The 16,272-nt window shown below is 34.5% G+C and overlaps 1 protein-coding gene across 1 annotated transcript in view; it reads left to right on the forward strand.

Annotated features, from left to right (window-relative positions):
• The window catches only part of na (sodium leak channel non-selective protein na), a 605,671-nt gene that overhangs the window by 287,317 nt on the left and 302,082 nt on the right, over nt 1–16,272 (forward strand). Inside the window, exon 19 of the mRNA XM_090376183.1 lies at nt 13,679–13,843. Within this exon, the coding sequence (XP_090232309.1) occupies nt 13,679–13,843 (165 nt within the window). The remainder of the gene's footprint in view (nt 1–13,678; nt 13,844–16,272) is intronic.

Below are 16,272 nucleotides of genomic sequence, written 5' to 3' on the forward strand. Positions count from 1 at the left end.
CTTTCTAAGATCCAAGTATATAATATCAAAGCTATTCCCTGCATCCAGTTCTTTTGTGACTGCATCATAGTATCCAATCAAATTGGTCAAGCAAGACTTCCCATTAACAAAGCCATGCTGTGTCCGAGCTATAACTGAAGTCTTGTCTAAATGATCCTGCAGTGCTTCTTTAACCAGTGCCTCCATTAATTTTCCTGGAACAGAAGTTAAGTTCACATTTCCAGTCTATGGGTACCTCCCCTGAGTCCAAGGAAGCACTCATAATTATGGCTAAGGGTTTGCTTACTTCCTTTGCTGCCTCCTTTAATATAACTGGATAGATCCCATCCACCCCGGGTGCCTTTCTTGTGTTTATCTTCAACAGTTTCTCCTCCACTTTACTCCCAGTTATTTCAAGATTCTGTAGCTTACTGCTAGAGTTGAATACACCTCTGGCATTCCCCTCGCTGAATAACTCCTCATGTGTGAATGTCGATGCAAAATATTCATTTAGTTTGTTAGCTACCTGAGCAGGATCATGAACAGTTGACCCATCAATATCAAGTGGACCAATCTGATTCATCCCCTTCCTTCTAGAGTTTACATAAGTAAAGAACTCTTTGCTGTTTTTCTTTGCATCCCTTGCCAAGGATTTCTCGTAATCTGCCTTCGCCTGCCTAACCTCCTTTGTAACTTGGTTGCATATCAACTTGTATCTATCATAGGCTTCTGTGTCATGTGTTAATTTGTAAGTGTCCCATACATTTTTCTTCTCTGCCATATGCCTCATTAGTTCATCTGACATCCATTTTGGCCTAAACCTTGAACAATATTTCTTAGTTGGTATGTAAAGCCTAGTAGCTTCCAAGATAAGTTCTTTGAATGCTTCCCATTTTGAATTTGCTGTTGGTAACATCATCAGTTGGTCTCACTGTATAGAATTTAAATACTGTCTCAGTCCATTGGAGTCGTCTTGACGGAAGCAATAACCCTTCCCTTTACCCCTAATGGTAGTTACCTCTTTGAGTAAATCCCACTTCAGCACACTGTGATCACTGCCACCTAGTGGTTCATTTATCTGCAGATTCTTAATGCATGAAGAATCACAGCTGATAATCAAATCAAGAGTATTACTCCCTCTAGTTACCTCCCGAACATGCTGATGTAGAAAACAGTCATCCAATAAATCCACAAAAGCCCTGCTAGTGTGTGAGTGACAAGCCCCCAAATTCCAGTCAATATGTGGGAAATTAAAATCTCCCATTATAAGACTCTCTGATTTACTGGCCCACTCTATTTCCCTGTACAGTTTCTTATTATACTCATCAGAGTCATTAGGCCTATAGCACACTCCTACTCTCAATTTTGATCTCCCAATGCTTATGTCACACCAAACTGACTCAACACTGCACTGTCCAGCGATGTCGACTGGCTTCACGTCCTTGGTTTTTATGTGTTTCTTAACTAATAGCATAACCCCTCCCCCCCTTCCTATCCTGTCTATCCTTTCTGTAGACGTTGTACTCCCCAAATTCCAGTTCTGCATCCCTTATATCTGTGTGACACCACGTCTCTGATATCCCAACAATATCTGCCTTTGATGTTTTGAGCAATACCTCAAATTCATCAAATTTATTTACTAAACTCCTTGCATTGGTGTACACGCAAGTATACCTGCACCTGTTTCTATTCTTAGCTGCCCTAACACAACCCATGTGTTTACTTGTACCGCAATGGCTTCCAGCAGTCTCTGAAATATCATGCATCTTGTTTTTCAGGCTTCTGCTCATTCTAATAGAAGCAGTGCAAGAATCTCTTTCACCTCTGCCAGTGGCTACTGTCAATCTATTGGTCTTTGTCTCCCCCCCAAGCTAGCAGTTTTCCAACCCACCTAACACTACCTTGATAGCATCAGCAAATATTGTTGCACCCTTTCTATTTAAGTGTATCCCATCCCTGTAGAAGCAATCTCTCCTGTTAACAAGTACAGTCCAGGCTGAAAAAAATTCTACCCCTTGAGCCTTGCACAATCTTTCCAGGGCCGAGTTTATCGACAAGGCTCTCATCATATACTCCCTCTTATCGTGTCTGGGCAGAATTGCAGACACTTTCAAATTCAACCCTAATTCTCGGCTTTTGTTCACCAGTGACCTGTACTTGTTAAGTAATTCTGCCGGTCTCCTACTCTTAATATCATTAGTGCCAACGTGTACAACTATATCACCTTTTGTGCCCTTAAAAGATGATATTCGCTCTACAACGTCATCAACCTTTGCCCCTGGCAGACATACCCTGGTCCTGTTCCACCTATCCTTTTTACAAAGCATGTTCCCCGTTTCCCTGACAATAGAGTCACCAACAACTACTAGTTCCTTCTGGACCAGCGCATTCTTCTTTGGGGGTTGCCTCTGTGTCACGTGATGCCCAAGTGCAAGCTCTGGCGTTGATGTGGGCAGCTGAATTATTAGAATTATTTAATGCTGTTTATCCTATGACTTCAGCACCTTCATCCGGGGCCAGCTGCCGAAATCAAAGGAAAAAATGGCAATAAGTAAGTAAAGCCTCTGTTTCTGACATGAAATACACACAGCACATGGTATATGTGAAAAGTTGGTAAGGCATATAAGGGTTAAAATTTTTAATTTTTAATCATAAGACTTGCATATATTTCATGGCTGACCCAACAGAGGCTGAAAATAAAGATTAAAAGGAAATAAGATAACTTACTGGGGTCGTGTAGGTATATGACAGGGCAGACGGTCTGTACTTCAGTGGAGTAGTAAAAGTTTCAAAAGAATGTGATCCAAAGTATATATATGGTATAATCTGGCAACCCTGTGTTTAAGAAATCAGAAAAATTAAGGAAATAATCAAAAAGAAAATTAAAATTAAATTTATTTTTTATTATCTATTTTTGAAATTAAAATTAAATTAATTTTATTTTTGATTATTTCCTTAATTTTTCCAATTTTAGTAACCATTATGGTCGTTAGGTACTTTCTGCATAATTATAGCAGTGTCCCTGGTACATATACCATTAATTAATAATATTTTATACCAGGGGTGGGCAACAGCTGGCCCACGGGCCACATCCGGCTCCGCGACTATGTTGAATCCGGCCCCCTCGGTAAATGCATAAATATAGAAAATCCATACCTGACTACACTCGCCGTAAACGTTCGGCTTAATTCGGTTCAATCGGGAATTGCGGCCAGTACAACAGTAACCAAGTGATTCTACGCAGCGTCAAAGAGTTATTTCCTAATTATTATTGTAGCATCGATCAAACAAAGTTCCTTTGGGTTTGACTTCTTATTGAAAAAAATAATATTGGTGCGAGATATTTTATGTTTTATGCCTTTTCTAATTATTACAATTTTTAATTTAATATAATTTATAGCCCATAAAATGAGCCAATTAAAAAAAAAAGAAAAATTGATGCCGAATGCTGCATTTTCAATGATAATTGGACATTCAGATATTTTTTTTAAAAATACATTAATAATTTGGTAATTCAAGTAATATAACATTTTTTAGGTTCTGATTTTTTTTTATTAAATCGTTCAATCTATTCCGGCCTGCATCATGATGCGAAAATTTCATTCGGCCCGCATCATGATACGAAAATTTCATTCGGCTCGCTGACGAAAAAAGTTGCCCACCCCTGTTTTATACTGTTGCATGCTTATAAAAAATTTATATATATATATATATAAATAAATTAGAATGATGATTAAAAAAATAAAAATAATTCCAGCAGCATGGCAAGACAGAAGAGCGAAAATAGTCAAAATTAAACATAACGATCAAACCAATAGGGAGGGAAGAGAAGGGTAACAAGAATAAAAATATTGCAGCAGAAACTCTCCAAGATAATTTAGAATATCTAAATGCAAAGATAATAAAATAATAATAAATTAAATTTTGAATGGCACCCCCCTGTAATAATGGCACCCCCCTCTGACTAGCACCAAGTCCCCGTTGCTTTACCTTTTTATTTTTTATTATGAAAGATTCAGTTTTAAACTATTTCAAACATTATTCATTATTCAAAAAAAAAAAAATAAAATAAAGATTTGATAACATTGCGCCCGTGCTGCCATCCATAGTTCATTATTCGTCTATATAATCTGGTTAAGATTACTTTTTGTCAGTGGTGTGGCTTTGCATTGGAGTGCTTGTATCTGTCCTATTTTTAATTTTCACTGCATCAGGACCACCGCTATTCAAGTCCTCTGCATTGGCTGTTTGGGCTGGGGATTGGGTGGTGGACTGATCTCTCAATTGGACTCGCCTTTGCGGTGGTTTGTCTAGAAATCAAAATGCAGCAATTCTCTGATCATTATTAGTCTTGTGGTCCTCTGTTGAGATGGGGTGTAATGGTCAGTCTATTTTTGGTTTATTTTTGTTTTATTTTATTGTAGTTGGTTTACATAATTATAATAATTAGCCATAATTATGAGAGCATCCTTGGATTCAGGGGAGGTTCCCACGGACTGGAGATGTGCAAATGTATCCCCAATTCACAAAGGAGGTTCGAAGGGTGACACGAATAATTACAGACCAGTTAGTTTAACTTCTGTTCCGGGTAAAATAATGGAGTCACTGGTTAAAGATGCATTGCAGGATCATCTAGACAAGACTGCAGCAATAATTCAGACACAGCATGGGTTTGTTAAGGGAAAGTCTTGTCTGACAAATTTGATTGGTTATTATGATGTGGTCACAAAGGAACTGGATGCAAAAAATAATTTTGATATCATATACTTGGATTTCAGGAAAGCTTTTGACACTGTTGCGTATGGAAGACTACTGTACAAATTGGAGCAGAATGGTATTAAGGGTAAGTTGCTACAATGGATAAAAGGATGGTTAAGTGGGAGAAGACAGAGGGTGGTAATCAATGGGTGCTGCTCTTCGTGGACTAATGTTATTAGTGGAGTCCCACAGGGTTCGGTGTTGGGTCCACTGTTGTTTTGTATATTTATCAATGATATTGATGAAGGTATATCAGGCTTAATGTCGAAGTTTGCAGATGACACGAAGGTTGGCAGGGTTGTTAATGACAGTAATGGCAGTGTGCTACTGCAACAGGATCTAGATAATTTGGGCAGATGGGCTAAGAAGTGGCAACTGAAGTTTAACCTTGACAAATGCAAAGTACTGCATATGGGTAGAAGTAACCCCAGAGAAACGTACCAACTGTGTGGTACTACACTTAAGGTGGTAGAAAATGAAAAAGACCTGGGAGTAATTGTGCAGTCAGATATGAAGTTTTCTGAGCAATGTAGACAGGCTGCTAGGGCAGGTCATGGGGTTTTGTCAATGATATATAGGAATTTTGCTAGCAGGGAAAAGGAGGTGATTGTCCCTCTGTATAAGGCAATGGTCAGGCCACGCCTTGAGTACTGCGTACAGGTCTGGAGGCCTCATTTTAGGAAGGATGTAGATTTACTTGAGCGTGTACAGAGAAGAGCAACACGATTGGTGAGGGGAATGAAGGGATCCTCTTACCAAGAGAGGCTTAAGTTCTGCAAATTGCAGTGGCTGGAGACTAGGCACCTGCGCGGTGATCTGATTGAGGTCTATAAGGCCTTGAATGGGTTGAGCACGCTGAATTCTGATGGGATCCTCCCACTTGTTCAGAATACGAACCTACGGTGACATAAGTTCAAATTAAGAAAGGATAGATGTAGAATAGATGTGCGGAAATTTGCCTTTAGCCAGCGGGTGGTTAATTGCTGGAACAAACTTCCATCTGTCGTTGTGGAAGTTGATAGGTTAAATAAATTTAAGGAGGAACTGGACAGGCAATTGGAGGGTATGGTGTGATTTTTTTTTTTTTTTTTTTTTTTTTGGCTGATGCTGCATAAGCTCCTACACTTGCTTTCTTGCATCAGGTGCCACTACTACTACTACTACTACATCTCTGCTGGTGATATTTCACATAAATTTGGACTTGGTGCTCATCAGAGGGGGTTCCGTTAAATTTCTATTTAATTGGCATTCAAAATTTAATTGATTATTATTTTATTATCTTTGCATTTAAATTTTATAAATTATCTTGAAGAGTTTCTGCTGCAATATTTTTATTCTCGTTATCCTTCTCTTCCCTCCCTGTTGGTTTGATCATTATGTTTAATTTTGACTATTTTTGCTCTTCTGTCTTGCCATTCTGCTGTCATTATTTTTATTTTTTTAATCATTATTCTAATTTATTTTTATGTTTCAAGCATCATGTAGAGGAATATGCTTTTTGCTGCCTCTGATGTTTGCTTTACCTTTTTATTTTTTATTATGAAAGATTCAGTTTTCAACTATTTCAAACATCATTTAAATATATGTATAAGTATATATATATTTCAGTATCGAGTTTTGTCTCCAACCGAGTTATGTCATATGAATTTCGTATCTCCTATTAAGTTATAACGTTACGTTTATAAAATCTAATTTGTTATGTGTATTAATTTAAAAAATTATATTTGTAAAATCTAAGTAGTTATAATAAATAATAAATTCAACTATCTATTGCCACCCACATGGTTCAAACTCTCATGCTAGCTATTAATGCCAAATCACCGATTCTAAAAGCTCTATGAATATTACTGTCACACATTACGATCTACATGACAAGGTAAATTATTAAATCACATAAGTAGTGCTATAATTTATAATCCTTTGCTGATTACACTGCTACAAGTTTCGCAGAACTACCGATATCTGCTATATTGATATGAAAAACAATGGCAGCAGATTCGAATGCTACTGTCGATACAATTCCGGCAGAAATTGACTATGGTTTCTATGCAATTACAAGGCTGAGTAAAGAATAAATGCACTAATTTAATCAGAAAATCACAAAAAATACTATACTACTAAATTTAAATCAAAAGTTATACAAAAACAATAAATTTCAAATCAATAAATAAAAAAAATCCACTTAGCGACTTTGAACATGTCTGGCTCCCACTAGCATCATCAGCAGACCTCATGATATCATTTAACTATTGTCGTATACAGCAGAATAATTAGCTCCTTATCCTTGCTGGCAAATTCCTTATGTCATTGATAAAATCCCATGAACTGTCAGCATCTTACCTGCACGGCTCACAGAACTTCATGTCTGACTGCACAATTACACTGGTATTTTTTATTCTCGTGCCACACATTTGATATGTTATTCTGGAGTTACTGCTACCCATATGCAATACCTTGCATTTGTCAATGTTAAACTTCAGTTGCCACTTCTCAGCCCATCAAATTTTTCTATATTTTATTACAGTAGCATATCCTGACTACTGTTGTTAACCACCCGGCCACCCTTTCTATTATCTGCAAATTTAGGCATTAATCCTGATATGCCTTCATTGGTATCATTAATAAATATAAAAAATGAGGCCCAGCACTGAACTGTGAGGAATCCACTAATAACATTAGTCTAAGAAGAGTAGTCCCCATTGATAAGCACATTCCACTTCTCACTCAACCATCCCTTCATCCATAGAAGTAACTTGCTCTAATGCATCTAACATTAGTCCAATTTTTACAGCAGTTTTTTGTATAGAACAGTATTTACTTTGAATAACACAGTTAAAAAACAAAAGGATTACCTTTTTTTAACATAATCAAAATAATATATACATAAATAAGCAATCCCGTATACTTTTCACTTACCAACTTCTGTGTGAGGTTAGACATATTCTTAAACCATACAAATTCATCTCAATATCACTTTTAAGGAGGCTTTTTCAAGGATAAGGATTACTTTTAATGATAATATGTTTGTTAGTATAAACTTTTACAATATAAAATTGCATTAAAAAGTTATCCAATAAAGTATTATTAGCAAAGCATATAATTTTCCTTTTTCTTACATAATTTATTCTTCCTTTCAAGGAGAAGCAGATGTCCTTAAATCCCTTGCATTCATGGATGTCTATTAAATATGTTTTTTTTTTTTTTTTAAGAATATCTTTTAAAGTGCACACAGGAAACAGTCAAAGGTCTATTTCCCACACAGAGGGGAGTAAGCAAAATGGAATCCCTTGTCTGTAAAACCTTTAGATGTTTCATTCACACTTACCCGGTAGTAAATGTGAATGAAACATCTATAACATCTAATCCAGGGGTCACCAAGTAGCAGTCTGCATCTGGACCATGAAATTTTTTTTTTGTGTACCACAAGGGAAATGAACTTAAATCATTAATTTAAATGTACAGTTGGACCTCTGTTTAATGAATTTCTTTATAATGAATTTTTCTATTATTTCTGAATTGCTGTCAGTTTTACAATCATTTCACAAGAAACTCAACATATTTTCCTCTGATTTAGATAATGAGGTACTGCACTTTCCATGTGTGAAAGAAGCATTGACAGAAGAACTTAATATTCAATTAGATAAAAGTGAATACAATAATTTTCTAGAAAAACTAAACACGAATTCGATGAAAGGTTTGCAGATTTTAATAAATTGGAAAATTAACACAACTTCTCATTTGTCCATTTTCGCTTGAACCAAATGGGGGAATAATGAGACAGCATAATGGTTTAAAGGTAAGAAAACTGTACTGCAATTAGAAATGGCTGATTTTCAAGGTTTTGCTTTGAAAGAAAAATTAATGAATTGAGTGATCTGTAACAGTTTTGGGGATAATATGTGCAATGTGAAAAGTATCCTGAAATAAGGAAACTGTGCACTCAATTATGTACAATGTTCGGATCAACTTATATATGTGAATCAACGTTTTCAAAATTGAATCATATTAAGAACAAGTTTCGATTTCAGTTAACAAATGAACATCTGCTAAATTTGCTTCAAATATCAAGCACAAGGTTTGTTCTAGATTTTACAACGATTGTTTTAGAAAAAAACCCATTTTTCTCCTTAATATGTACATGTACATAAATTACAAAAATTGTTTTAGAAAAAATGTAATTTTGCTCATTAATATGTATATGTACATAAATGTTAACATTGTATCTATAGTAATTATATAAATAAATACAAATATCACCTAATATTTATTAGACGATTTATTAATTTTATTTTAATTTCAAGAATGTGCACTGCGATAAGTTATTTTTTTCTAATACTGACCATGATGAAAACTAATTGGTGACTTCTGATCTAATCAATATCAAAGTTTAAGTTCTCAGATCATCTTGACTTGAGAATTTATACTTTGATATTGAACCATGAACTAAATTGGGATTTCTTGTCTTTTTTATAGAGAGATAAATACATCAAGATCAATACTGATATTTATTATTATTATTATTAACCATATGGTGCAAGGAAGCCTGAGGCTTATGCTGCACCAGCCAAAAAAAAAAATTCTGAATTACCCTGAGAGAGAGAGAGAGACAGACAGACAGACAGAGCGAGAGAGAGAGAGAGAGAGAGAGAGAGAGAGAGAGAGAGAGAGAGAGAGAGAGAGAGAGAGAGAGAGAGAGAGAGAGAAAGAATAAGAGTCAGAAGTAGAAAGGAATCACCAAGAACGAGAAGAATGATGATATTCAGCTTAGGATCCTGGGTGTACCAAGCCCATACTCACCAGATGAAAAACATTACCATCTAAAATTTTCTCCTGTTAATTTTAAAATGTGGCCACTTTATAATTAATAAGAACTTCAGCTATGTAAATGAAGTTTGTTATTAACTTCAGCTTGAATTAGCACTTTCACAAACCAGCTGAATGATAATTAGTCTTAGCAAGTAAAATACAGCCGATTCCAGTTATTTGGGACAAATAACTGGAATCGGCTGTATTTCCAAAAAAGCCAAAAAAAATAAAAAATAAAATAAAACCCCTTCCCATTTCACCCATCCATCCATTCCAAATGTTTGTCTAGTTCTTCCTTGAATTAAGCTATCAACTTCCACAACAACAGATGGGACACATCGGGACTAGTGCATTTTGGCCCGATTAAGCGGCTGCCCAAATTATGCGAGGTTTCACTTAAATAGATAAAAATACAGCTTTGCAATTGATTTTCTGTACAATCAAATCACGTTACGATGGACTCACCATAGTAAAGTACTGTTCACTATATGATATGTAGTAAGCGCCGGTCATTGTGAATTTAATTTTAATTCTATTAAACAGCGATTCTAATTAGCGAAAATGGGAAGAATATATCCACAGGCTATAAAAGTAAAGATATATTAAGTACAAATTTACACTTTATTATCTTACCAATTAAAAAATTAGATGATACGTGAAATTTGGAAGAATATTTTCCACAGGTTAGGAAAATAAAAATAAATTTACGCTTACGTGCATAGCTTAATTAATATATACTGTAATATGTACATACTAGCTAGTTGACATTTCTGTTCACTGACATTTGTGGGTGGGGATAGTAAAAAAGATAAGCAATCAATAACAAAGAACACGGCACACACAAATTGCAAGTAACACAGTATGCACATGAGAATGGAGTAACAAGTTACGAAGCTTAAAAAATAGGAATGAAGAGAAGATTTATAAAATTAATTTTTTTATATGATTGAAGATTCCTTGGAAGTGTAAACACATTTCGCCATAATAACCCACAGAATTCCAGCTGTCGGTATTATTGCAAATTCAATAAGATCAAGTTTACTATCCATTTATAATAGATTGCACTAACAGAAAAGCCCAATAAACAGGCGACTGCTAATTGTTTTTATTGTTTTATGGTTATGACCTCCAGAAATCGGATCGAACCACGTGGTATGATCGGAGACAATCATAAAGTAATCTCGAGTGCTGCGGTCTCCTGCCTCAATTAAACAGCATGTTGTCTCAATTAAGCAAAGTAAATCCTGGCTATTTTCTCGATTTGGTTCTGTTCTTTAAGATTTGTCCCAAATAAATGGCTACCCCAATTAACTGGTAGTCCAAATAACCAGAATCCACTGTATTATATAACAATACTGAAAAGAACTACTGTCAGTACTGCTGTTTAACTCACTCAACTTGAATAAATTTCAAAACTAGTTCATGTCTTAATATTACATGCAAACTGTGTAATATTCCAATCCTAGTTAATGTCAGTTTTAAGAAATTAACTGAGCTTAAGAATTCCTGTTCCAAAGTAAACAGGAACTCGGTAAAACTCATAAATTTCACCTCACCATTATTGGCATCACAGAGTACTGTCAGAGCATACATGCAGGTTCCCAGTATCATATGAAACACAATTTTATTTACAAAAGCAGTTTAATTTAATACATTTAAAATTCTATTCAGATTTTTTAGCAATTGCAGTCATATACTAATGTTCAATTTAAATGTTGTGATCAAGCTTTTAGCATTAGTATTAGCCATAAAGGTCAAAAAAGCCTGAGACTTTTCTGCACCAGACAAAAAAGAAAGAAAGAGAAAAACCGATTCAAAGGTCCAGTTGACCTTTCAATTCCCTCAAGTGACTAGATTCATCCAATGTCACTTATTTTACTGTCTGCTTCCCCTCAAAGCTTTATAGACTACCTTTTAGAGGGATATCTGATTCAGTTTATAAGGCTTATAAATTGAATCAGATCTCATCTAAAGTACTAGTACTAGACATTGAATATAGGGACTCTGTCCCGTGTATTCAAAGTCTCTCTTCATATTAGCATTAGTAGAGGCATATGATGCAAGAAAGCAAGCTTATACAACATCAGCCAAAAAAAATAAAAAATAAAATAAAACTCCTTCCCATTTCACCCATCCATCCATTCCAAATGTTTGTCTAGTTCTTCCTTGACTTAAGCTATCAATTTAAGCTATCAACTTCCACAACGACAGATGGAAGTTTGTTCCAGCAATCAATTGCCCACTGGCTAAAGACAAATTTCCACACATCTATTCGACAACTGTCTTTCCTCAATTTCAGTTTATGCCCTCTCAGTTTTGTAATCTGAGCAAGAGGAAGAATCCTATTGAGCCTGCCCAATCCATTCAAGGCCTTTTACATCTCAATCAGATCACTTTGCAGGTGCCTAGTCTCCAGACACTGCAATTTGCAAAACTTAAGCCTTTCTTCGTAAGAGCACCCATCTGTTTCCCTCACCAGTCTTGTTGCCCTTCTCTGCAGTCTTTCTAGCAACTCTACATCCTTCCAGACCTGTACGCAGTTTTCAAGGTGTGGCCTGACTATTGCCTTATACAAGGAAATGATCACCTCCTTATACCTGCTCCATATGAGTGCCACTTTCAAGCAGTTGTCCACTTCAGATCTTTTTAAGAAGCTTAGTGGTTCTTTTTGGTAGCATAATTGCTGGCAAGTATAAGAAATTGTTTTTTGAGAGTTGTCTGACTACTTAATTTATTTTAATTCAGGTAAACAATTTATCTTTTACAATGATAACTCTTGAAAGCAGTGCAGTCTGATTACTTTGGGAAAGTTAGCCAGGTATGAATTTTTTATTACACAAACAGCTTTTAGTTTGCTTTTAGCCTGAAACTAAGGCATTTGATTTTGATTGAGTGGGTTTTTAATACAAATAGCCACTTTTATGTGCAACAGAATGTGGTTTACTATTCAGTAACAATTTTGCAATTCAGCTTAATGGGGCAACATGAGAGCTAACAAAACAGCAAGGGTAAAATCTAGTTTTTTGGTTCTCAGTTTAATTTTTATGGTATGATTTTTGATTCTTTAAAATCAATATGATTTGTATCATATTGGTTCTAAACATACTGATATGCTATTCATTGACTATTAGTAAATTAAAATGTTAATTGATAAAGGGGCAGCATGTCTCAGATATAATTGCAGTCAGTATTTTAATGGCATTATATTTCAAAGTAAATAAATCTCAGATTGTACTCGCAGACATAAGATTATTTAAATATAGCAAGTAAATAGTGAAGAGATATTCTAAAGTAATTAAAATACTGACTGCAATTATATCTGAGACATGCTGCCCCTTTATCAATTAACATTTTAATTGATTGATCTTGTTTTTATTGATCTTGTTTTTATTATAAGAATAATAAAAACAAGATCAATATTGATATTAAATGTCAAAATGAAAAAGTTACTATCTAAAATTAGTTCTCTGAGGCTAAAGCCTTTAATGTATTTTAGTCTTAACTTGTACGTTCTCTCCCTCTTAATTTCAGTAATGCAGAGGCCTAAGCATATGAGGAACTTAGACGTTATTGGATAATCAGATAATTTCTTGTAATAATAGTTTTTCTTTATTTTTGGAACAACATATAATCTTTTAAAAAAAATCTTGCTACAAGTATGAAATCTTATATATGTTTTTAATTGTATGCATTCATTAAGAAAAAGAAAGCCAAAACACTGTCAAAATGAAAAAGTTACTATCTAAAATTAGTTCTCTGAGGCTAAAGCCTTTAATGTATTTTAGTCTTAACTTGTACGTTCTCTCTCTCTTAATTTCAGTAATGCAGAGGCCTAAGCATATGAGGAACTTAGACATTATTGGATAATCAGATAATTTCTTGTAATAATAGTTTTTCTTTATTTTTGGAACAACATATAATCTTTTAAAAAAAATCTTGCTACAAGTATGAAATCTTATATATGTTTTTAATTGTATGCATTCATTAAGAAAAAGAAAGTCAAAACACTGTAGATAAATCCCAAGCAGTTCTTTGGGTTACCTAGCGAAACACCTTTCAAGTAATTTGAATATATGTTTTTTAATACAGTGTGAGATGAATTATTTTATTTCTGTTTCTATTTTTTTTATTACAGGAGCATGCGCCGTTCGGTAAGAGGATCCATGAAAATTAAGCAGACTTATGATCATCTAAGAGAGAATGGAGATGGCACTTCTGTTAATCCATCTTCTTCTCGCAGCCCTCATGATTTTGATATTAAGCTATTACAACAAAAACGTCAGCAAGCAGAAATGAAAAGGTAAGTTATAAATATGTTTTTAGTATTATTAAACACTAATTCTTTACTTGTGATACAATAAAACTTAACCGTTATGGCATATCTTTAAATAACATTAGCAGTATTATGACTTGCAGCACATGTTACCATAGGAGCATGGGCATTATCCTCTACACATGCACGGAGACCAGAAATGGCTCGGGAGCATGCCATGTGGAACTGTTCACCCTGTCCCAGAATTATGGTTTAAAAGAGGGCATGAATAAGGACTCCCCTATCTCTGTTGATGGTATTATGTTCTGAAGAACAAATCTGCAAGCTTTTGAGAGTCATTTGTGGTTCTAATCCTATGCGAATGATCAAAGATGATGGCATTGCCTGGAGAAATTTGGTTTTCTCCTCCTAGAATTGTTCAATCGCAGCAGATTTCACGTAGTCTGCAGTCTTTATTGCGTTATTATGTTCCCCAATACAATCTTTAACCTACATTTTGTCTCTCCAACATAGCATTCCCCATAGTCCAGACATTTGACCTCATATATGACACCACTTGTATCCCCATTAGGCACATAATCTTTTACTTTTGACATGACTTTGTACAGTCTTTCCCCTGGGAGCTGCACACATCATGTCTGACAAGTGCATAATATTCTAGAGATCTGCCCCATTATGCCCGGACAGTCGGGAATGTATGTGGTGGCAATGGGTGAGAATGCCTCTCTTTGCCCGTGTTCCCCTTCTCGGATATTTGCCTGAGTTCCACTCCTACGGTAATATGTGCTGCGAGCTATGATCCAGCTGATGTTATTTAAGGATGTGCCGTAATGGTTAATTTTTACTGTTGATAAAGAATGCAGTCGCCTTTGAAAGCTATGTTATTTTTATCACTTTTATTACTTTTAATTTCACATATTTTAATTTTATCTATCATTTTATCACTATTAGCTTTACAGTCAGTGTATTTTATTTTTATTTTTACAACAAAATTTTATCCACTCTTATTTTATTATTATTTTAATAAATTTTCAGTTATAGATGGTTGGAGTGTTTCATTACAGTTATTATGAGTTAAATACAGTACATAACTGAGAAGCTAATTGCAATTGAATTTTTAATTTAAGTAATTTATTACTTTGCACAGAAAACTCGCAAAAGTAAACATTTTTTTCTGAGAGGTGAAATAAGAATAAGCTACAAGTTGTAATATATTCAGTTATAAATTGAATTATTTTTGCAAACAACAGCATGTGACATCCTTTTTAAAGCTATTAAATCACAAGAGGAAGAGCAAAGTATGTCCTGGAATGCATTAATTTCATAACAATTAATGCGTAACTACTGTATTTGATGAAAAAAATGCATTTTTTTCTGTAATGTGTAAAGTTAAAATTTTACATTGTAATTGTTGGTTACATTTTAAAGTTAATTAAAATTTAATGTTACAATTGTTGGTTACATTTTAAAGGTAATTAAAACTTAATGTTTAAAGTTAATTAAAACTTAATTTCAGAAGGCACCACTGTCCAACTCTGCTTAGCATTAATTTTTTATACAATTTGTTTATTGAAAGAAGCATATAACAGTTATGTCTTTTTGAAAAGAACTACAGTATTGAATATTGATACATTTTATTCTGTATTTAAGCTTTGTTACTTTACAGTATCAACTGTAAATCAAAAAGGGAGATATGCTTGATTCACTCTAGCATAACTAAGTAAGAACATTATCCTTTGTAAAACAGTTCAATATGTCTTTTGGTCATTGCTGTCTCTTCCTCACCCAATAAACACAAAGGTGAGTCAGGGAACAAGTGCTCTTACCACAGAACAATCACCATCAACAGTTGTGGTGTCACATAGCAATCATTTCCTCCCCCCACCATCATAAAGGAAGAACTTGGAACAACTATCAACACATGCAAACATATTCATTTCAAGTGGCTGAAAATGAAACTTAGGGCAAATAAACTGTTTTACTTTGAGATCCCCTGGCATGATAGCAGTTGACAGGTTACTCTGTGATATGAAGACTGCATGTGATATGTTACTCTGTGATATGGTAAAAGTGACCCATGCAACAAATAAAGATAATAATAAAATTTATTATCTTTGTTTCATGTAAATAAAAACAGAAGTTATCTTTTGCTTTTGGTGTTGAAAATGGAATAAATACAGACATATTCTTTCCTTAGGTAACACAGGCAGTTTACACACATTTGTTGGCAATAAAGCAGTATTCTCTCATTGCTCTCACTTAGAAATCCTACAGAGAGAGAGAGAGAGAGAGAGAGAGAGAGAGAGCATCTTGAAATATGAGAATTAAACTACCCACATGCTGAAATGAAATTGCTTACAATGAAAACTTGTTTAGGTCATCACATATTCATATTAAAAATTATTAAAAAACTAAGTAAATTTTATTTCCGGTTATAACACAGTGTTAAAAGATAT

This window comes from Mastigoproctus giganteus, chromosome 6, assembly GCF_048544385.1.
Source record: "Mastigoproctus giganteus isolate SK-2022 chromosome 6, ASM4854438v1, whole genome shotgun sequence".
In the NCBI taxonomy this organism is placed as follows: domain Eukaryota; kingdom Metazoa; phylum Arthropoda; class Arachnida; order Uropygi; family Thelyphonidae; genus Mastigoproctus; species Mastigoproctus giganteus.